This window comes from Aythya marila (assembly GCF_965140915.1).
Source record: "Aythya marila genome assembly, chromosome: 5".
NCBI lineage: Eukaryota > Metazoa > Chordata > Aves > Anseriformes > Anatidae > Aythya > Aythya marila.
In genome coordinates, this window is record NC_139046.1 from 2942861 (window position 1) to 2965637 (window position 22777).

At 58.3% G+C, this 22777-nt stretch overlaps 1 protein-coding gene across 5 annotated transcripts in view; it reads right to left on the reverse strand.

Moving 5' to 3' along the window:
• TRIM9 (tripartite motif containing 9) overlaps positions 1-22777 on the reverse strand; it is a gene marked incomplete at its 5' end in the record, with an annotated part of 28193 nt that overhangs the window by 537 nt on the left and 4879 nt on the right. The window contains 10 exons of one of the 5 annotated variants that reach the window (XM_082762714.1): positions 1364-1526; positions 2271-2574; positions 3267-3290; positions 5073-5333; positions 7527-7665; positions 8967-9124; positions 10337-10490; positions 10792-10902; positions 14395-14517; positions 14706-14801. In XM_082762714.1, the coding sequence (XP_082618840.1) occupies positions 1364-1526; positions 2271-2574; positions 3267-3290; positions 5073-5333; positions 7527-7665; positions 8967-9124; positions 10337-10490; positions 10792-10902; positions 14395-14517; positions 14706-14801 (1533 nt within the window). The remainder of the gene's footprint in view (positions 1-1363; positions 1527-2270; positions 2575-3266; positions 3291-5072; positions 5334-7526; positions 7666-8966; positions 9125-10336; positions 10491-10791; positions 10903-14394; positions 14518-14705; positions 14802-22777) is intronic. The other 4 variants (XM_082762715.1, XM_082762713.1, XM_082762712.1 and 1 more) reach the window with 4 other exon arrangements.

Sequence of the window (22777 nt, forward strand, 5' to 3'; positions counted from 1 at the left end):
TGGTCTGAGAGGGCGTGGGGAGCCCAGCGGTGGGGTTTTGGGGGTGGGAGCAGGATCCTAGGATGTGGTGGTGGATTCATTTTGCTTCTTCTCCTCTTATTTATGGGGTTGGGGCCCTGATGCAGCTCCAGCTTGAAGTAGGGCTGCTGGTACCCGAGGTGCCGAGCCCCAAATGCTCCCAGCTGGCTGCCAGGGGTGGGATGTGGGCACAGGGTGGGGGTGGGATGGGCAGGAGAGGGCACAGAGGGGGCTGAAGGACAAAAAAGGTGCTTAGGGCTGAGGGAGGCTTCCAAAAAGCCCCAGAAGAAGGGACGTGGCTGGAGGAAGGAGCTGGGCAGGGCTGTGCCATGGGGTGCAGGGTGCTCGGGTGCCAAATGGGAGCCAGGCACCCGGTCCTGACAACAGGGAGCATTTTGGCATGGACTTCAGCACATAAATAAGGGGAAAACCAAAGAAAAATTTGAGAGGGACGCTCCCTGCTTCCCAAAAATCCCTGGTGAGCAGCAGGGGACTGAGCGGGCCGGGTCCTGCAGGCACCCAGGCACCAAGGAGCTGTGCAGGGCTCTCCCTCCCCAAATAATTTCATCTGGGAGGGAAGCACAGCTCCTTCTTTCCTCAAACAGCAGCATCTTCCCCCTTCAGACCCAGATTTGTAAGAAACTTTGTCTAAAACACGATTATTTCCAGCCTGATTAGGGTGATTTTAATTACCCGTGCCTTTGAAGGAGGAGGATAACGAACGGCTTGGGTTCATTAGCGGCCTTTTATCAGCATCCCACGGGATTCCCCTGCTCTCTGGGGATTTGGAGCCCTGCCTGGCACATTGAATTACCAGAAACCAGAGGGCTCCACAATGTGCTCGTCTCTTGGTGCTACAGAGGGTTGGGGTGGGAATGAAACCCTTCATTTTCTCCCAAATAACAGGAAAGCCCTAAAAGCAGTGCAGGGAGGAGTGCTGGAAGGGCGAGCAGTGAGAGGGGACGTGCCACGGCCAGGCTGAGTGAGCTGGGGACTCCGTGGGGCGGCTGCTGGCAGGGAAGGGATCGGTGAGAAGGGGAAATGAAAGATGGAAATACCGCACGGGCACGGGGAGCCGCCGCTCGGTGCCGTTCAGCAGAGCAGAGAGCTTGGGAGAGAGGGAGAGAAGAGGGGTTTGAACCTCCCGAGGGGAAAAGAGGCTTTGAAAGGCGCCCTGCTCCACCCCAGAGCTCCTGCCGGGGTCCTTGGGGCGATGCAAGAGCCGGCGTGATCCCGAAATGGAGCTGCCAAACCCCAGGGAGCAGGAGGGGCTGGAAAGCTGGAGAAACCACGGGGCAGGGAGCTGGAGGCAGCAGCTCCGGGGGGGCACGGCCCTGGCACCCACCTGCACGTTCCTGTTGAGGCTGACGGCGGGGAAGAAGAGGCCCTCCAGGTTCTCGAAGGCCACGGGCCCTTGCTGGTCCTCGTTGATGGAGAAGGTCAGGGTCCTCCTGGTCAAATCCAGCAGCACGCCCACCGTGGCGCCTTTCGTTATGCCGCCCTCGGTTCTGCGGGAGCAGAGAGGTGGTGACAGCCACGCTGGCTTCGTGCCCTTCCTGCTCCCAGCTCAGGGTTTGGGTTGTGGCCCCCTCCGGGTCACCTCCCCAGGGCTTTGTGGCTGCGATCCCGAGAGGAACGAGCTCAGCCCCTGCCCTCTGGCATCCCCCAAAGCATCCCCCTGACCCTACAACCCCAAAAAAAGGGCTTCACACCTTGCCAGTGACCTGTGCCCATCGCCACCCGTGCCACCGCCTGTCCCCACGTCCCCAGGAGGACACCAGGAGGGGAAAGCTGCTGGGCAGAAGTGCGAGCCCTGCTTCAAACCCTGCTGATCCAGCAGAGAATCGCCCTCGAGCCTTCGAGAAGGGGATGCCAGGCTCTGCCCAAGTTTACCACAAGCTTTCCAGCCCCCAGCTCCACCAGCCCACGGGGAAATCGTGCCACAGCTGTGGCACAGGGATGAAAGCAAACAAAATATTCTCACTGCAGGAATTACAAGGCTTTGAAGGGGTGTGCTATGCGCAAGGGGTGCAGTGCATGCTCGGGGGAAGAGCCAGCATGCAACCAAGCCACAGAAATAAGAAAAAAAACAGCCAGAGCAATGAAGCAGAGCAGCAGGAGCTGCCCTTAGCTTTGGGCAAAGCCACACGCTCCCACAAAAGGCGACGAGGAGCGAAACCCCGATTCCTGCGGGTGCCTCTAGCGTCCCCGACCCCTCGTGCCAGGGCAGGGCGGAGCTGCGGGGCCCCTACCTGTTGGTGTGCGAGTTGTTGTGCATGAACCAGCTGCGGTTGTTGTCCACGTACATGGCCCAGGCCTTGTCGTCCTTGCCCAGCATGGCATCCTTCAGGACGTCGACGCGCGCCACGCCGAAGGCCGGGTCGGGGTGGTTGTCGTAGCGGTCGATGGAGAGCTCCCAGTAGTGGAGCCCTTTGGAGAAGCCCGTCTTGCCCAGCACCACCCTGTCGTCGTAGCTGTTGCAGGTGACGGTCAGGTTGTCGTTGGAGAAGATGATGTCGGCGTGGGCGGAGGAAGGATCGAAGGAGAACCAAGCTACTGGAAGAGAGGAAAGCCAGAGGGGTCAGGGGGGACGGGCGCGGCGCCGCCGAGGCGCACGGAGAGGACGGGACGAGAAGCGGCGCATGCTCCATGCAGGGCGACACCGAGCTCCGGGGCACGGCCGCGGGGCTCCTGGCTTTAGGGTCGGGGCTCCCAGCTGAGTTTTGGATCTGCTGCTCCCCTGCCTGTCCCCTTGGCAGCTCGGGAGCCCGCAGGATCGTTGTCCCCGGCGCTGTCTGGCTCTAGCAGCTCCGGGAACACAAAGCGCATCCACCGGCCGGCATTCACGGCGCTGCACGCCCAGGAACAGCCCTGCCCAGCAGCCGGCCACACGTAAGACAGGAGAAAGCCCACGGACAAGGCCTGAGGACCTCCACGAAGGGGTTAAAGGCACGGGACTCGCTCTCTGGCCATCAGACAGGTACGGGGGTCACGCTCTGGACAAGACAACGGGGGGGTGGTTGCACAAGCCACCAGCTGCCGGTTTCACCGGTGTTTTTTTTCCTCCGGCGGTCAGCGAGACGTGAACTGACACATCCACAAAACCACTCTCACGCCTGCAGAAGTAAACACGGCTCGAAGAAGGAGACACTCGGGTGAGATTTGGTGGAGGGCTTTATTGGAACGCTGCGCACGGGACGGCTCGCATGCACGCGGGCTCGCGCGGCGCGACAGGAGCGAGTCCGTACCTGCCACCATTTTTTTAATGTCAACTGTGGTCATCCCCCGGGAGAGGCATGCAGGGAAAGAAAACAGCACGTGAAGTTGGCATTCAGTCAAAAATAATAACAAAAAAATAAAAAAATAAATAAAAAAGGGAATCAGAAATAATTTCTGCTCGCCCGCCTCTCCGGCGAGCGCACGGAGCTTTCAGGGCTCTGCACACACCAACGGGGGGGAGATGAAGTGAGGATGGAGCACTGCTGCTGGCAGGCACGGTGTGTGAGGGACGTGCTGAGCCCTTCAGGGGACATTTATTTCCCCAAAAGAGGAAGGATTGGGCCCAAATTTGGGGGCTGCTGAGCGCCACTCCTGGGGAAGGCGCTCTGCGTCGGACGTCGCCCATCGGCGCCCCGATGAGCGCGGATGGGGGCACACGGCTTTGGGCAGAAGGACCAGATTTTAAGCACAGGGCTTCTCTTTAAAACCAGGGTGGGGAGGAAATTAAACGCCCTTGCAGCACACGGCAATGATGGTTCTGTCAATTTGCCTGCCACCGGGACATCTGGGAGGGTGTGCACATGAAACGCTGCTCGCCCGCCAAATTAAACTTAAAGACAATGAAAAAAAAAAACAAACGATGGATGAGCAAGACGGAGGAGGTGCCAGTTAATTGTTAACAGGTATACTTGCCTAATTGAGAGTAAGGCGTTCCTTGGGTCTCAAAATTGCATCCTACAAAGAGATACTGCATTTCACACATCACAGCTACGACACAACACCTGAGAAACCCCCGAGGATCCGGCCAGCCGCAGGGGGCCGGGCTCCTTAAAAGCCAAAGAGCAGGGCCAGGGCTCACGGATGCGACCTGTGAGGTTGGGTGCTGCCAGCCTGGGGTCCCTGGGGCAGTTCCTGAACCTCAGCCCCCTGCCACCACCCCGTTTGGCCCCGCCACCCGGCCCGTGGCTGCGGAGACACCGACTCGGCGGGACGGCTGGGCACGAAGGCAGAAAAAGGGCCCGAAACGAAACGGAGTCGAAGCCATGAGCGCACAGCGGGGTGAGGAGGAAAAACACAAAAAGCACAGAGGGAATCACAAAGCCGCGGGGCCCCCGGTTATGTCGGCACCGCTCATGCTGCAGCATTCATTCCTCATTGCAGGCGATGGGATGGGGACGGAGAGATCGGGGGCCCCCATTCCTCCGGGGCTTCCAGCAGAGGAATTCCTCCTCTTGGAGCCCATGGAGCGGTGTAAATCGGTGCAGGGCTGGAAGAATCGGGGCCCAGGATCTTTTAACGACAGAGGACGTGCAAGGAGAGGTTAGAAAACAGCTCCGAGACGCGCCGCGCCTGCTGCTCCTTCGCCGGCCCGCGGACACCGGGTGCGGGGCCCGAGCCAAGCACCCATGGGTGCTGCCAGCAGGGTGAGGCACTGTCAGCGTGGTTACCTCTGCAGGGCAGGAGCCTCGGGTATGCTCACGCCTGGCTTTGCAGCTCCCAGAGGAGCTGTTGGAGCGCCCACCTCGTTAGGAGCCGGATTGTGAAGGGTCTTACCCGACCGTGCGTCGCCTGGGGAGGGGAAGGAAACCAGGGAAATGTCCCCGGGGGGGGCTCTGTTCCCCTGACCGACAGGAGATTGGAGAGGAGGAACGTGCTCGGAGCCTGGCCACGAGCAGCACCTTGGCTCTGCTGCTCCAGCACCCCAGGGATGGACCCGGTGGTGCTGCGGGCACAGCCGGGCACGTCCCCAAAAACCGCACCACCGAAATCCCCTCCGCCTCGGGGGCAGCCCCTGCCATCCAGCCGCGTGTCGTGGGGAGAAAAACGAACAGAACAGAACGAAACAAACGGTTTGGAGACGGCCAGAAGCACAGACCAAGAGGAAATGCCAGAGGCACCCGGCTCACCGGCTGAATTCAGGGACTGTAAGGAAGAATGCAAGCTCAGCTGGTGGGCCGAAGATCTTAGCTCAAAGTAGGATCTCCCCGGAAAGCTGGGTTGTAGATTAAGGGTGGAGGAGAAAGGACTCATTCTACGAAGCTGCAATCTTTCCAAAGGCACTGGAAAAGGGAGGGTCTGCTCCTCTGGCTGCGTTTCTAAACGTGAGATCAATGCAAACCAGGGGTCAGCCACGGGCTCTGCCCGACCGCGCCGCGCCACCGCCCGCCGCACCCGGGGCCGTGCGGGCACAGGGGGGTGCAGCAGGGAGCCGTGGGGCTGTGCAGCCCGGCGGCACCCTCCAGGGGAGCTTTGCCTCGGGTGACATCCAAAATAAACGTGGGGTTGGCTTCCAAAATGTTCCTCGTCCTCCCGACGCTCATGAGGTTTTTTTTTTAAGCCAGCCCTGCACACCTCGTCACCGTAACGCACCTAGAAGAGCTCACAAGTTCCCCCCCCCGCACACCTCCTGTTATTTTTAATGAATTTTGTACCTTTTTTGTGTCCTAGATGCTATGTTCGTCCCTTTCTAGGGTGCTGGGGAGGCTGCAGAGGCAACGAGGCTCTAACGCCCTGCGCGCCACCAAGCACCCACCTTACCCAAAGGCTGCTCGGGATGCGGGGCTCCTGGTGTCCCCGTGTACCTGTCCAAAAACACCTGAGCCTTCCGAGGAGAATTCAGGTGATTTATGGCAAAACGTCACACCAGAGGGATCCCCTCACGCCACCAGGTCCCTCTCCCCACTGATGGTCACCTCCTGCGATTTCTCCCCTCGTCTCGCCAAGGGGTGTGGAGATCCCAAATCATCCTCCCCGCATTCACAGCCCTGACTCTGCATCCCCAGCCCTCCTGGCTCTGTCTGTGAACCACAATAAAGCTGGAAATCATGCTAAAACAGCTAAAAGAAGCCTTTTTTTTTTTGCACGGTGGGCTGTAATTTCTGGAGGGGGCTGCGGGAGCGAAGAGCATCGGTGGGGTCAGAAATCTGGGTGGGTGCATCACTGCAAAACCTTCCTTTTTTTTCCCCAAAAGAGATGGAGCTGCAGGTCAGGTGCCCTCTGATGGCTCGTGGCTCCCCCAAAGCAGCACCTCGTGTCCCTGTATTTCCTGGCAGCGTTCCCCTCGTGCTGCTCGCCCTGTCCAGATGATGCTCAAACCTGCTGGGGATCAAAGCCTGAGAGGGGCCATGACGTGCACGCAGGAGCACCACGAGCAGCCCGTTCCTTCCAGGCTCCTTCAGATTTTGGAGCTGGGCAGCTTAAAGGCCACGGAGCCGAGGAGGAACCCAAGCCCTGCTGGCTCCTGCAAGGCTCGGGGGAGCCAGGCAGAGAGCTGGGGGAGCTCTGCTGACCTTCAGGAGTGCTTCCAGCCACCCCACAGCAGGGCTGGCTCCGGGTTCTCCCATTTTTGGCTCTCCAGGGCAACGCTGCAGCTTCCTCGAGTGGTTCCCAGCTCCGCAAACGTGCCCGCAGCTCCCAGACCCATGTGTTGAGGCCTTTGGGGCTCGTGATTTGAGATTTCTGCCTGTTGGATGGGCTTGTCACGGCTCGGCTCTCTGCTCAACCCCTTTTGCTCCCCGTTCCTGGTACACCCCCGGGGCATTTAGCCTGGGAAATATGGGAAAGGGGCTCCTCCGAGCGTGGAGAGCTCCCAAAAGAGGCTCCTTGCCTGGCAGCAGTGGATGTGGGGCTGCTCCCTGTCTCCACATCCACAGCAGCACAGCTCCTGACCTCCTCGTGCAGCTCAGAGCCCCCCTTCCAGCCTGCACGTCAGCACCAAGCCAATTTTCCGCCCCGGATTAAGTGCCTGCTGTGACAAATGCACTTAAGAGTCTGTCAGGGAGACTCCTCCACGGCATGAGAGGGCTGTTCCTATTCTGAGAGCCTGCCAGCGAGGGGATCAGCCCCGCAGACGGTGCCAGGGTGGCTGTCTGTCCCTGTCTGTCCGTCCTGGGGGTCTGTGAGGACACCCGGGCGGCTCCGTGGTGGCTCTGCTGCCTGCTGAGCACCACCAGGCATTGAGGGGACGCTGTGGTGATGCTGTGCAGCCATGCACGATGCCTTGGGAGCGGTGCTGAGCGTTTGATTTTCTTTTAAACAACATCAGTGAAGACACTGGAGCTTCCCCGGGGCATAACACAAACCCTGACACCATTTCTCCCCGCGCCATCTCCCCCTGCACCCACACCGACCCTCTCCAAAAAAAAAAACCAAACACCTTCTGGCACGGAAAGGGAGAGAAACTCGGATCTTCCCGAGCCTCCTGCCACAGCCCTTCCTTTTTCCCCTTGCCAGCAGCCCTCGGGGGATCCCTGAGCCCGGCGGTGCTGGCCGTGCCCCCTGCGCCTTACCCTCGGACGTCTGCAGCACCAGGGTCTTGCTGTAGGGGCTGACGCCGGTTTTGTTGAAGGCCTTGACGCGGGCGCTGTAGGTGCTGTTGAAGTGCAGCCCGTCCACCGTGCACATGGTCTCCTTCCCCACGTACACCTCCTGCCAAAGAAGCGCAGCGTCAGTGCCCGCAGCCCCGCGCCACCGCCTGGGGCAACGTCCAAAGGAGAGCAAAGCGCCCCGAGGGTTCCTTCCTCGGCCATGAGAGCAGTTGTAAGAGTTACACGAGCAGATATCCTGCCCTAAAAGGAGTTTTTGCAGGGATAGGATGTGTTGGTTGTGGTCAGAAAGCAGCAAGCCCGGCCCAGGAGAGCTGTGCCAGGGAGAGGGATTAATGCAGGCGGCACGCAGAGGGAAATCTCCTCGCGGAAAGCAACTCTGCGTGCTCCTGGGTGGCAGGATCAAAGCGTTCCTTGAAAGAAAACCGAGGTGAGTTCAGCACAGCCGTGCTGATTCACCAGCACCTCCCGCTCCTGCTGCCAAAGGAGCGAGGCTGTGTGAGCAGAGCAGGCGAGCAAACACATCCACAGGCTACCGAAATGTGTGGCTCATGAAACTTTCACTCGCAATTAGCAGATCCCACAAGAAAGCCCGGGGGTTTGCTGCCCTCCGTGGGGCGGGTGGAGGGACAGGGCAGGGCAGGTCGCTTCCACCTCCCCAAAGACCCTAAAGGGGCTGGGAGCAGCCCAAGCTGTGGGTCCAGCAGCGTGCTGACAGCCTGAGATGGGTGATGAGAAGCTAAAGGTGACCCTCGGCACCCAAGGAGCCCTCCTGCAGTTGGCATCCCACGAGAGGCACTCGCAGGTCTCCGGGTAAATTAGGAGGGAAGGAAGAATTGAGGCTCTGGGGGATTGCCCTCACCTTGCTGGAGCGGCTCTGCAGAGCCTCACTGTCCCCTAAATTGGCCTCCTGTGCCCTTCTCTCTGTGGATCTCACCTCCTTTTTTCCATCCTCGCCCTGCTCCAGCTCCTGCCTAGCTCAGTTTCGCGTGGATGTGCGCGGAGAAGGCGAGGGGCTGCTGGCTGCGAGCACGCCGGGAGAATTATCAGCGGGTCGGATCAGAGAAAAATCTGATTTTAATTGTGTAATGACGGCAATCCGAAAGCCCTCGGGCCTCAAACACCTCTGCTTTCTGGCAGCTGGCGAAACCCCGAGGCTTTCGGGGCAATTAGCATGGCTCGCACGAAATATTTAGCAACCTGCAGAGGCAGCTTCACACGGATCCTCCGCGTCTGCAAGTCACATTGCTCACCGGGAAGGTATTTCTACCCCTTCAAATGGCTCCAAACCTCCCCAAAAAATGCCCAGAGCTTGTCTGCACCGCACCTGGGCGTCCCGGCAAGCCAAATCTCACGTCTCCAAGGCAGGAGGGGACTTGAAAAAAGGTCTGGGGAAGCACCTACCCTGAACTGGCCGCCGTTGCCATCATCGAGCTCCAGGATGTAGCCCTCCACCTGCACCGTGGACAAGGGGGGCTGCTTCCAGGACAGCGTGGCGCTGTTGTTGTGGGTGCAGCACTCCTCCAGCTGCAGGATCGGCGGGGCCGGCACTGGAGAGGAAACTAAAGGCAAGTTAGAGGGACCCTGGCTGCTAGCACCGCCACGGGGAGGGAGCACGGAGATGGATTTAGGGCCTCGGGGCTCAGCCAGCACTGCTCGGGGTGGAAATGGGGGTGCCTTGGGGGTGAGCAGCAGCAAGAGCTGTTCTTCCAGGTGAGCTCCTCCAAATTTCGCCACCCTGCAGCTTGGTGAAGCTGGGATTTCCCTGGGGTTTCTCTGCTTTCTTTCTTTCTGATGGTTTTTTTTGGAGAAGCGTGGTGACACGACAGGGTGTGCCACTGCCCCGACTCGTGTCCCGAAGCAGGGAGGCTCCCAAAAATGCTCAGCAGAGCTGGCTGCAGCGGGGTGCCTGGCCTTGCCCGCAGCCCAGCACGAAATGCTGCTGGTTTTCCACCAAGATACAGCGAAGAAGAGACGTGGGGGTGCCTCTCAGCAAGGCAACGATGGCCCTCAGGCTGCCCCAAAAAGATTTGGGGTCCTCCCACGCTGTCCCCAGCAGAGCACCCACCCCTGGGGGACTCGGGGCTGTTGTCCCCTGCCAGCTCTGCCCGCACACAGCTCCTGCTGCCGGGCACATCCCAGGACACGGGGAGCCCTGACACGACGTGGAGAAGCCAGGGGATGCTCGGGGAGGAAAAGATGAACCTCCCCGTGCTACCTGCTCCTGTGCTCGGCCACTCTCACAGTGAAAAACCTAAAAATTTGAAAAAAAACACCAAACCTGCCTGCTTCAAAGTGGAATTTCTCACATTTCTCTTTGTGGAGCTGAGCCAAAGACCCCCCTCCTGGTAACCTTGACACTGGGGAGCAGGGAACTGATGCCACTGCTGTCAGGGCCACCCAGCTGGATAAGAAATGTCTTACTTGGCTCCTAAAAGCCTTTTCTTTGCCTGTGAGGGGTGAGGGTCTCACCCCCGATGGTTTCACCCCCTGCCCCTAGCTGCTGGCGTTTGCTGTGGTACGGAGGACACACGGCACAGCACTGCCCCCAAAACCAGCCCCAAAACCAGCCCCCAAACCAACCCCAAAACCATCCATGGGGATTGCAGGGACGGGCAAGCTGTGGCTCTGCGCTTCACCACCGAGAAACAACGACGAGGTTGATGTGGAGGCCAGGAGAAGGTGAGGAAAGCCAGGCTGATTTCCATCCTCCCCGGGCAGAAGCTCTCCTCGGCGGCGCCGGGCGCGAGCAGGGGCGGCGGGCACACTCTTACCTTTCATCTGCACGAAGTCCAGCTGGTGGATGGACTGCAGCAGAGGGGCGTTGTCGAGGTTCAGGTCGAAATCCGTGGTCATCCGGGGCGTCAGCGTCCCCTTTCCCCACTGGTCCTCGGTGAGGTGCACCCTCCTGATGAGCGCGTCCGAGATCTGGCGGCGAGGAGCGGCCTCAGGCACCGAGGGGCAGCGTGCTGGGGACCTGCCCTGCCCTAATCCTGCTCCCCAATTTCTCCCCCTCGCTCCTTCCCCTCGTTTCTCTGCTCCGGAGAGCCCCGAACACATCCTCCAACCCCTCCTTTCCGTGCTCGGAGCCAACCGACCCCATCCTGCTTCTGCTTCTGTTCTGTTGCTCCAAGCCCTCGATTTTAGGGCTGGAAAAATGGGGATCCCGTCCTCGCTGTGCCCCCCCCTGCCTGTTGTAGCACCCCAGGGCTCCTAATCCCATCCAGACCTGCAGGAAGCCGCTGGGGTCGTTCTCCTTGATGACCTCCAGGCAGTACTCCATCAGCCCCGTCGTCTGGCGCAGCTTCACCGTGCAGTGGGAGATCTGGTCCCGCACCACCTGCGGCGACAAGGAGAGCCACGATGGCCCAGCCGCAGGGCTGGGAGCCCAAAAAGAAAGAAAGAAAGAAAAAAAAAAAAAAAGCTGCAGCCTCGTGGGGATGCCCCCGAGCAGAGCAGAGCCGCCGGGTGGTGGGTGAGGATCAAGCCTGGGGTTTGGTGTTCCCGAGAGGGATGAACCTGCCCCAGCTGCAGTGCTGAGGGGGAGATTCGTGTGTTTGAGGTGCTCACCCCGCATCAGCTGAGATGGACCACGCAGAATTGCCTTTTTTTTTTTTATTCCCCAGGCTGCAGCAGAGCCTGGAGATGGGCTCAGAGGGACAGCCCTTCCTTTCCTGGAAGAGCTTTAGAGCTGCGTAAAGTTCTCCTCGGCGGGCTGTTAGGGGCAGGACAGGCGAGCTTCCCACCAGCAGCTGATGGAAAAGGCTGCACTACGTTAAAATTTGGGAAAGCACAGCCACGTCTCCATCACGACAGGCTGTGAATCCTGTGTTAAAACACCCCCCTGGGCTGCAGGCACCCCCCCTGCCCAGCCGGGAGGGACGCAGAGCTGCATGGAGGCACGTCCCAGCCCCCTGTGGCAAAGCAGCCTGGGCTTCCACGGGGGCAAGGACTCCTGCAGGGCAATCAATCAGAGCGTGCGTGGCTTAATTAGAACCTAATCACCTCCGCTTCATCACCTAGCAGGAAGAAGAGAACCGTAAACCCTGCAGCTTGGGACGAGGCATCTGGGAGATGCTATGAAAGATGCTCCTGGCTGGCTCCTGGTTTTTAGGGGGTTGCTGTTTGCAAGGACACCACTTGCTGCTTTGGGGAGGGGGCTGCAGGAGCAGCAGCAGCAGCAGGAGCAGCAGTAACAGCAGCAGGAGCAGTAACAGCAGCAGGAGCAGCAGCAGGAGCAGCAGCAGCAGCAGCAGCAGCCACCAGCACGCCAGGCTGGCGAGGCAGCAGGGGGAGCTCCCATCTTGTCCTCTGGAGCCGTGCAGAGATGCTGAGGAGCTCAGAGACCATGCAGGAGAGAAGCACACGCTGGGTTTGGCCTCGAAAGCTTCCATCAGAGGGAAGAGCTCACTCGGTGCCAGTTTTTAACACTCGAGTGCACCGGAATGGCTCTGCTGGCGTCAGCCGCTCCTGGAGAGCCAGACTCCTTCACTCCCTCTTTGGCTCCGCTGTGCCTTTTTCCAGAAGCGTGGGCAAGCCCCCAAACCTCCCTTCCCAGTCCTTTGGGGCAGGATCCAGAAGGTGCAGGGGGAGTGCAAAGGGGTTTCCAGAAGCCTATGGGGTTTCCATATGGCTGTGAGCATCCCGTGGGCGTCATGTACCTGCTGCTGCCGCCTGGGATTTCCACCGTGTGGGGCATCTCAGCTCCTCGCTACCCCAGGAATGAAATATTCCCATGAAATACCAGAGGAGGTGGATCCAGAGCTGAAAGCAAGATCTGGAAGATCCTCAAACCTTTGATTTGTGCGCGGGGATAAAGCAAAATCTGGGAGGTCCTCAGGCCTTTGAGTTGTGCACGGGGATAAAGGCAGAGGCTGGGCAGCTTCAGGAGAACCCAAAAGGATTGGGATATCCACCACATCTCCAGGAAAACCAGCCTGCCCTGGGCTGTGCAGGGAAGCTGGCCGTTTGCAGAGCTCTGCAGGAGCCCAGGGGTAGCCGAGTGGTGGCATCTTCTGGGAAAAGCCTGGCAGGGCAGTGAGCTCGGGGATATCAGCCCACGAGGGGATTTGGGCAGCTCCACACATCCCATTCCTGGTCGTTTTTATGTCTTTTTTTTCCCCTTTGCACGTCAAAGGAGGCAGCAGGCAGCAGCTGGTTCCTAATTACAGCCTACAAAAGGGGCGTTCGCTGCGCGCTCCCAGCACCTCGCTGCCGCCTTAAAATAGGGCGTTTATTTCAGGAGCTTTTCTTTCCTGCAAGACGATCTGAGCTATAATTTACATTCGAACACAGCTCCTGGAAGGCAGTAACACCTGTGCTCGTCCCTACCTAAACGTCTTCCTCACCTTCCTCCTCTCTCAGCGCTTGGCTGGGTTTCAAGGCACCCGGCCTCGCGTGAACCCTGGCTCCGGTGCGCGGGATGAGCCCTGCTGGGGAGCGTAATCCCATAAGAAGGAAGGGTCACGGACCAGTGTTTCAGCTCTGGAGACACAGACGTGTACAGAGCTATGTCCAGGAGCTCAGTGGCTTTGACAGAACCCTTGGAATTTCGTCCTGGGACAACCCTGCAGGGACCTTGTACAGCCCCTGCTCAATCCAGCCCGCGCTGTAGGGTGGCTTCCCTTGGGGAACAATCCTTTGGAAACCAGGTCTGGCCACGAGGAGCAGAACAGACAAGGGATTTAAAACCTGGCCACGCTGCTCCTTTGGATGCTGTTTGTTAAAGGCTGGCTCTTTGTCTGAATCCAAGCCTGGGGGGAGGTTTGGGAATGGCAGGGAGGTTTGGGAATGGCAGCGCGATGTCCCTCCCCACTTCATTTCCTCCCTCTGGAGCAATTAGTGCCGGCCCACGGGCAGCCCTGGCTGGGTGCCTGCCACACGAGATGTGTGTCAAGCTGAAGTAGGTCAGCCCTAAAGCCCCGCTGACCCCAGCTCCGGGTGCTCCACGGGGCTGGGAGCTTGGGCTTGGTGGTGCCAGGCGCTGGTGGCCCGGTGCCAGCTGGCAGGCTTGTCCTCGTGCCCTCCTGTGCTGTGATGGCCACCCTTGCCTTGAAAGCAGGCAAGATCCCCTCTGTCCCTGTCCCCAAACCAGAAGGAAAGGGTGTGCAGAGGCTGTGAGCCTCAGCCCGACTGCTGAAGCCACTGCCTGGCTGTGTGAGAGGGTAATTAACTGCCCCAAAGGGGAAAAGTGAAAGAGAGCTGGTCCTGCACCCACAGGATGGGCTGTCGGTGTGGCACTGCCTGCTTGGGCTGTGCTTTGGTGCCAGAGAAGGAGCACCGAGGCAGGGCTCAGCCCTACAAAGCTGTTATCACCCTGTAGGTCCAGCTGGACCTATAAGGGATCCACGGGGTTTCAGCAGGATCAGAGCCCGATGCCGCATCGCGCTCACCCGCCCCGCTGGGGACCGCAGGGAAAAGCTGGGGACAAGGCAGAGGGGCAGCAAGGAGCGAGGAGGGGCAGCCAGTGCGGGGCAGAGAGCTGGAAATCCCGCCTGGAAATAGGATGGAAAGCCTCGTGGGGAGTGCTCGAAGCAGCGCGGGCAGAGCCCAGCCTGTTTTCACAGCTCACGCGGAGAGCCGCGTCTCGGCTCCCCTCCCCGTGCCAAGAATTCACCTCTGGGCGAAAGCACCACGAGTTTTCGTTGGGCAGAACAGAAAACGGAGAGATTCCTGCTCCTGCCCGGTGACACAACCGCCACCTCGTGACCCCGAGTGCCCCGGGATGGCAGCTTGAGCCGAAAGCAGCGTTTCACCCCAAAACCAGCACCGTGGTGGTGCCGGCAGCGCGGCAGAAAGCTCTCCGCACGCCCGAGCTGCAAGCAGGGCTCACCTTCAGCTTGTGCTCGTGCTCCTTGTTGACCCGGGACAGCAGCTGGGCTTTCCTCCTGTTGAGGGCGTCGATGAGGGCATCGCACTGGGCCACCAGGCAGGCCTCGAACTCCACGCTGTTCTCCTGGGGGGTCAGAGCAAAGCGGGGTGGCTTTGGGAGGAGCAGTTTTGGGGAAAAGCTGCACGGGGATGCTATGAAAAGAGGCAGGTGCTGATTGCAGACCCCTTTGGGAGGGGATTCCTACAAACCACGCGGGGATAAGGGGCAGAGCATCCCCGGAAAGGCTGCTCCTCCCCAGGGAGACGTGCTACCTGGATCTGCTGCACCATGTTGCGGAGCTGGACCAGGAACTCTTTCGCCTCCTTGGCTCTGTCCGACAGCCCGTTGAGGGCCTGGGAGAGCTGGCTCTGCAGGGGGAAGAAAGAAGAGGGTTATTTCCACGTCCCGAACTCGTCCCCGTGCCCGAGGAGCCGAGGTGTGCGCATTTGGGGCTGGGCACGGAGTGCGGTCCCTGTGCCCAGGGGCGCGCAGCCTTCAGCAGCCCCACGGAGGCGTCCTCCTGCCCCTGCTGCCATGGGGATGGGAATGGAAAAAGGGTTAGCCATCAGCTCAGGGCTCCCAAAGCCCTGGATTTGGGATGCGCAGACCCGGTGTGCCTCGCTGGCTGCCTTATTCCAGGAGCTGGGCAAATCCCCCGTGGTAAGTTACCGCTCGGAGACATCTCGCCTTTTGGGGGGCTGCAAACAGCACGCGGGTTTTAGGGGGCAGACGGCCCCACATCTCCAAAACCTAACCCTCCGTGCTCCTGGGGATGTATTAGGGGCAGGGGGAGGAGGTGGGCTGGCTGCCTGGCTGTCAGAGAGAGCAGAGAGCAGAAAACGACCTTGCGGCACTGCCTCCCCCGGAGATGTTAATAAAATCCCAGTGATTTTAGCACTTCTTTGGTGATTTATCATGCCCCGGTCATTAGGATGCGGAGATAATCAGTGAATGCATCTCTAATAAAAACGGGATTGCTAAGTCAGCTCAGCAGCCTGCCAGGCTCCTCGCCCCGAGCTGTCCCCTGCGAGATCCCGTCCCCTCCCCGACAAAACCTCCCCAAAAACACCCCAAAAAAACCCTTTGGCTCCTGGCCTGAGCTCCCATCTCCCCCCGTGCACAGCTCCAGCCCTGGCAGGATCAGGGATCAGCCCGGCACGGAGCTTTGCTGGGGGCTGAGCACCGCAGGGCAGCTGATGCAGGGAAGCAGCGGGAGCCTGCGAGGTTTACAAGCTCCTCATGAAAACTGCAGCACGGTGGTTTTTCTTTCCTTTTTCCTTCCATAAAGCTGTTTTTTAAAATCAACATACGTTTTTGGAAAAAAAAGAAAAGGATCTTTATCTCAGCATAACTCTTTGAGGCTTTCCTAATGGGCCAACGCTTTCAGTGCGCCCTTAAAATTTAATGAGAGCTCTGCGCTGCCCACGGGTAGGTCACCGGAGCGAAATGACCTCAAAACCAGAGCTCAGCCCCTTGTGGACAGGCTTCGAGGAGGCACAGGTCTCCTGGAAGAGCTCTTGCTGCATCCCCAAAAGCCATGGTGGTTAGCCCATTAACCAGCGTTAATTAATGCTGGGTGACCAGGGAGAGCGGATGGGAAGGTGCGCAGGGCACGGCTGGGCGCGGGGACAAGGGGATTCACAGCCGTGGGACGCAGAGAAAAGCACTCCTGGTGTTATTCTGTTATTCTGTCTGTGAGTCAGGGTGTGGAGAGGAATTAAACGGCCCGATTGGGGTCGTAAATCCTCCAGGTGGCTCCCTGGAAAGCCATCAGCCTTGGAGCACGCCCAGGGTTTAGGGCAGCCTGGGGTTTTGGAGGATTTCCTCAGCGCACGCTGAGGGGCAGAGTTGTGGGTTTGGGGCAAAAAAAGGAGGCAGCTGGCAGGAACCCCATGGAGGGGAAAAGTTTGGGATGGAGGAGTGTGGTTGGGGGTGATGGAGGCTCACATCGGGGTCTTGAAGGGCTGGGGATGAAGGGGTGGGCTGGGGGATGCTCCGGCAGGGCAACCCTGCTGCCCCTCCCCTGAATTAATGTGTGAAATGCAGAAAAGCATCACCTAGCCCAGCCCTAAAATCAAGGGCTCCTGTTCCAAAGCAGCAAGAGGAGACCCCAGTAGCTCCCATCAGCACTAATGGGAGATAAGGGCTTCAGTCTCTGTCCCCAGAGCTCTTAGGGGATCCCGTCCCCTTTCCGTGGCACTGAGGGCTCTGCAGGATGGGCTCCGGAGAGCTGCTGCCACCCGGGGACAGAAAACTCACCGAAAACACCCCCAGGGCTGGTGGAAACCACATCCACTGCAGCCTGCCACAACCCTTCGGTGTCTTCAGAGGGCAATCAGGCAGCAGAGTGCCCCGAAAGCCGGCTTGGTGCCCCCAAAATCGGGGTTTTCTCCCTGCTCCACCCCACAGAAGGCGAAACGCTCACAGAGCCCGTGGGGGCTGCTGCTGCTGCCGAGCAGATGCCGCCCCGCACGTGCGAGGCAGGGTCTGGGGATCTGCTAAGCTGATTATCTCCGGGGCAGTTGACACAGGAATTAATTCCAGGGCTTGCACAGGGCCCCCCGCATCTCGGGAAGAGGCGGAGATGCCGCTGGAATTAGCCCAAGACCCTGGAGGGTCCTGCTGGGGGGGGGCCAGGCACGCAGTCTTTCTGCCTGAGACCACGGAAGAGGCTGCTCAGCTTCACTGAGAGCTCCTCAAATGCTTTTTAGCTGCTTTTTCTGCAGCTTTTAGCTTTTTTTTTAGCTTTTAGCCGCTTTTTCATTACGGCTTTTTCATTAAAAGAAAGTGGGAGGGCACAAAAAAAAAGGCTGAGGGCTCCCAGCGCCCACAAAAAGCACGACCCAGACTGCGTGGACCCAGGCTGCTGCCGGCCACCTGGTCAGAATTGGTTAAAACCACCGAGTTTTTGGTCAGAATTGGTTAAAACCACCGTGGTTTTGATAGTTTTGGTAAAAAAAAAAACAGCAGAGCAGGGCGCAGAGCAGGAATTGTGCGCACAGATGGCCGCGGCCGCTGGCTTTGTTCGGGCACACAGTGGGGCAGTGTCCTTCCTCAGCAGGCAGAAGCGACTGAAAGGCTGCAGCCTGGAAAAGAAGACAAGGAGATATTCTTCCCGAGCACCGTGACCTCGCTGCGAGCCTTTCCAAGTAGCCCCAGGGGTTCCCTGCTCCGGGGAGCACACGCGGAGCTCTGCCTCCTGGCTCGAGTTTCCAAAAAATTTAGGGTGAGGGATGCTGAGACATCCGTCAGCCCGTCCGTACCAGCAGGGTGAGCCCCAGGTTCCCCTCCAAAAAGGATTTTTCTGGTGTTTGGGAAGCCACCTGCTCAGTTCCCAGCTTGCAGGACCGCCAGGACACAAGAAAAAATATTTATATTATCAATTAGGATATATAAAGATCATTTATAACGTAAAAAATCGATTAGAATCTATCCTAACTGAATCTACCCTAACTGAAACCAGGGCAACACGCAATGTAAATCATTCTATGTTGATAATGAAAAAATAGAAGATGTAAAAAATAAAATATTATTAATGTTATAATGTTAATAATGAAAATAAGGCACGGGAGGGGCTGCAGAGAGGGGCTGATGGCCGGGGAGACGAGGCTCCCCTTCGTGCCGGCTGGAGGAGCGCAGCCCTGCTGATGGCTGGGAGCTCGCTGATGATTTATAGGTGATTTATTGCTGATTTATTGCTGATTTATCGCTGATTTATCGCTGCTGGTGGCTTTTCCAAGCATCCCTGGGAGCGCAGGGCTTGTTTGCTGCCCGTCGGCGTCGGTGTGCTCCCGGAGATGGATGAGGCTGGCGAGAGGCAGAGGACAACCTGCAGCTGGTCAGGGATTTCTCCAGGCTCCTTCCTTTCCCTTCCAGGCACAGCTCAGCAGCTCCGGGCCCTGTGCTCAGCACGTGGAGGTGCTCACGGCTGATTTTGTGGCAAAAGGGCTGAAATCAGTCAAGGCAGGGTCTAGGAATACAGCCGGCACCCCCCTAGTGCCAGCTGGCCGCACGGGGAACAGGCAGATTGGGGCCTCGGTGAGATTTCCTTCTCCTAAGGGTGATAAAGGGCAGGACAAGCTGCAGACAGACTGCTAGGAAAAAAAAACAAAAAACAAAAAACACAATTCTGATGGAGGGAAAGTGCAGGAATTGGTTTCGTGGTGCTCCAGAAAGCGCCGTGCGCCTTGCTCAGAGCTGCTGCTGGGCGCTGCTTCCCCTCAGAGCCCTCCCGGTGCAAAACCAGCCCTGAGAGAGCATCCAGGAGGCACAAAACGATGGTTTATTGTTAGTTTTCCACCCGTCTGGGGCATGTTTTTTGGTTTTTGGGGCAGGCAGCGCACAGAAAATATTGAGTAGTAACATTCAACCCTAGGATCGGCAAAGCAGGGCTCAGCCCCTGGAGGAGGACTCCACAGGTCAGGAGGAAGAGTCTCATCAAGCACATCCCAGGCAATCACTGAAATAACGTTATTATTGTTGTGAGGAGTAATAAAGCCAGCGCACAGCCTTAATTAGAGGGCAGGCAGTTAATAAAGCCCGAGGCTGCGTTTCCTGAGGAGCCTGCTGGGCAGCTCGCCCCTGCAGCAGCCGATCGCTGCCCAGCTCTCTGCTCCTCGCGGCGTTTTTCCCTCGGCTCCCAAAAAGCCTCCAAGGAAGGGCTGGAGGACGGGTGTGCGATGGGATGGAGCTGCTGGTGACACCGGGGGACTGACCTGGCTCCCTTGGGGGGGTGTTGTGAGCTGCTCTCACTTCCACAGGACAAACCAGGGCTGCTGGAGAAGGTGGAGGAGCTCTGAAACGCTCCTGGTCGGGGCAGCGCTGGGTCTGGCGAGGTGGGAACAGCACCAACTGCTGCTTCGTCTGCTTACGCAAAGAAATTAAAGGAATTCCTGCCAACAGCAAGGTAAATCCCAACGGATAAACCCTGTTTTCCTCCACACTGCGTGGAAAAACACGTCTGCAAAGGTTATGGTCCCAAGGACCTGCTCCACGCGCAAATTGAAGGCGCTGTGGGTGCACAAGTGCACAAACAAGGCCACCACCCCGCAGTCCAAGCTGCCAGGGCATCACACGCCCATTTTTTGGGGTTTCAGTTAGTGCAGGAGCGTGCCTGCAAGCACCACGTCCCCCAGGCACCCTGCCACGTGTCCCCACACAGCCTTGTCCCCACCACAGCCTCAAAATCACGCCCCGTGCACCCCCACCCCAATTATCCCCTCCCCGCACGGCTCTGCCATCCCATTATTGCATTAAGTCTTTAAGCCTGATGACTGTGGAGTTAAATCCCAACCCGATTAGCCACACGAACGATGATTTTTACCAATCCTTCCCCAAATTCCACCCGAGGAAGCAGGCTGCAAGCCCCCTGGGGTGGTTCCTGGTTCCTCTCCCTGCATTCGGCGCGTTGGCCACCCTGTCCTAGAGGACACAGCAACCCCCCTTTTGCTTCCCTGACACTTTTAGGAGGATGTGGGTTCTTTATTCATTATTTTTTTTTGTTAAAATATCCCTCTTGGCTCGTGCTTTAAAGCTCGTGTTAATGCCTGACAAGCATCCAAGGGGGATGTTAAATCCCTTGCGCGTGGGGGACGGCTTTCAAGCGGCCTCCCGGGAGCCCCGCTCAGATTTCCAGTGGAAATAAGAATTTGGCACGGGTGAGAAAACCTTCAAAGGTGGCGTGAGGCTACGAGGGAGGTGGGCAGAAGGGGATATCGTTAGGATGGCCAACCAAACCGGGTGGATTATGAGGTTGCAGACCCGTTAACAACAAAAGAAGAAGAAATCAGTAATTTGAGAGGAGCCGCGCTAATGCGTGCCTTTAAAAAATTATTCTTTTATAAGAGTTAAATTAGGCTAATTAGGAAGTGATGAAGGAGCTGTCAGGGTGCCCAGAGCGAGCAAGGAGGCGAGGGGACCCACAGCTCGGAGCTGAAGGCTGCCCAAATTGCTGGGGCCGAGCAATTCAGCTTGGTGCCATGAGGACAGCACTCAGTGGACTCGCTGAACCATTCAGGAGCGTTTCGGAAGATGTGGGGAACCCAAAGAGCACCGAGGGATGGGAATGGGAATAATTCACGTTTGCTTCAGTGATAGTGTGTTGTTTTTGTGCATCCCCTTGGCAGGGGATGCAGGAGCAGCAGGCAGCATCCCAAAGGGCACACGAGGCTTTGCAGCACTTCACTTTCAACAAAATTAAACTCTTTTACACCATAAATGCGCAAACACGTTCGGAAGTGATCCATTTCATACCTCTTTTACAACAAACACGTATTTAAAAGGGTCTGTGGAGCCCCCGGGCCATGCGTTTGGCAGGCAGAGCCCACTCAATCTGCAGAGCCCACTTCTCACTTGGCTGAAGGGCTCTTCTAAAGTCCCTGTGAAGTTGAAGGGGAAAAGAAACCTCTTCCAGCAAACCCTCGGAGGGTTTGAAACTCCCGGGGAAGGAGGTGCTTTGCTCATATTTATAAGCTCGGCTTCAAACGCAGCGCCGCGCCGGCCGGCTCGCAGGGACGGCACCGGGCGTCTCGGGAGCTCTTCTCCGGTTCCCAGCTCCGCCGTGACGAAAACAAACTTTAAAGAGAAGAAGGGAGAGGAGCAAACACACGGCGTGCTGGCAGGGCCGGGAGCAGCTTGTTAAAATGCTCTTTGTTCTCCCCGCTGCCGGGCTCTGTGGACGAGCAGCAGCAGAGGGGAATCTGGGGTGTTTTTCGCTCCTCCTGCTGCTTTGTGCACAGCAAGGAGCCCCTGCTTGGGACATGGTGCAACAGAGCAGCACCTGTACGTGAAGCAGAGGGGCTGCACGTGGTGTGGAAGTGCTAACGATGCTGTGACCAGCATCATTTTCCATCAGGTAGGCTCGTGGGGTGCAGGAGAGGGTGCAGAGACTCCTGCAGGTGTCCCAGCTGCGGCATCCACCCCGCAGACGCGGCTGAACGGAGCCAGCCTGCTGGGATTAGCCCGGTGCTCTGCCTGAGCTCATTAGCCCTGACTCTTAATTAGCTCCCGGGTGGCCCCGCTGTGACCCCTGGGCTTCACACGTGCAGAGATGGAGCTCGGATCTGTCCCGGCCTCTCCCAGCTGAGTTCGCTCGCTGGAAACCGGTGGGAAAGGACCCAGGGGCTTGCTGCAGGGAGCACGAGGCCAAAACTGCCTCTGAGCAGCACAAAGGGGCCCTTCTCCTCCTGCCTGGCTGCTCTTCCTCTGCCCAGCACGTGCGGGGTGGTTGTGGCAGCCCTTGGGAACACATCCTGCCCCTGAAAACATCCCCCTGTGCGCCAGCCCCCTGCTGTCCAGACATCCCCAGGAAGAAGGAGGTAAATCAACGTAGCTCTGCAGGTGTCAAACGGTGGGTAAGAGCTTACTGCCTTCCAAACGTGCCATAAATCACCCCCCGGGTACGTCTCCAGAGCCAAAATTCCCCCAGCCAAACGCTGGAGGAGTTCATCGCTTCGAGCCCCCACGGTTGCTCCCAGCAGCAGGGACGGCTGCACGGAGGAAGGAGGCAGACACGGCCCTAAATTACTCACCGACGAGTTAACGAAGACACGGCAAGCTCCAGGCACACAAAAGCAGGAGCTGCCTGTGGACATCGTGGCTCACGATTAAAATTAAAACACAAATTGTGGTGCACAGAGCAGAGCTGGATCAAACCACAGCACTCGATGGCACAGCATCTTAGCTCTATCTGAAGACTTTGAGGCTCTGCACATTTTGCCACTGCAGACCCACCCGGCATCAAGCTGGGGATCTCTCCAGAGAAAAAAAAAACAAAATCCTCAGGATCTGATGAGCCTCATGGCAGCTACAACAATCCACAGCTTGCTGGAAGCTGGATCCGATGGCAGGAAGGATCCTCATCCACGCCGACAGCTCCGTGAGCTGTGACCCTGCTCCTGCTGCCAAGCTGCTCACATAAGCTCGGATCACCCAGAGGACACGGCTCGTTCCCCTCCTGCTGCATTTCACCGTGCCCTCAGAATATTTCCATCTTTGGGAGAAATCTTTGGATTTCTTAGCTGGTAACGAGTTGGTGCTGCCGGGCTCCAGGGGAGGGGAGAAATCATCTCACAGGCGAGGAACCGCAGCGAGGCGCTGGCTCTGGGTCACCGAGCTGTGGCACAAAGCCCATCGGGTCCTCGTCTGCAGGGAATTCCAGCTCGGGGTGGAAAAAGTGCTGCTGCAGGATGGGAACAGGTCATCTTGGCCGTGTCTGAGCTGCACAAGCTGAGCCACTGCGTTTGATGTAGTTTTGGACGTGATAGAGGAGTCTGAGCGAGGAAGGAGGACAGGCAGGGAGCCTCCTGAGTTATTTGGCCAGCACCACGAGGCCAAATCCCAGCAG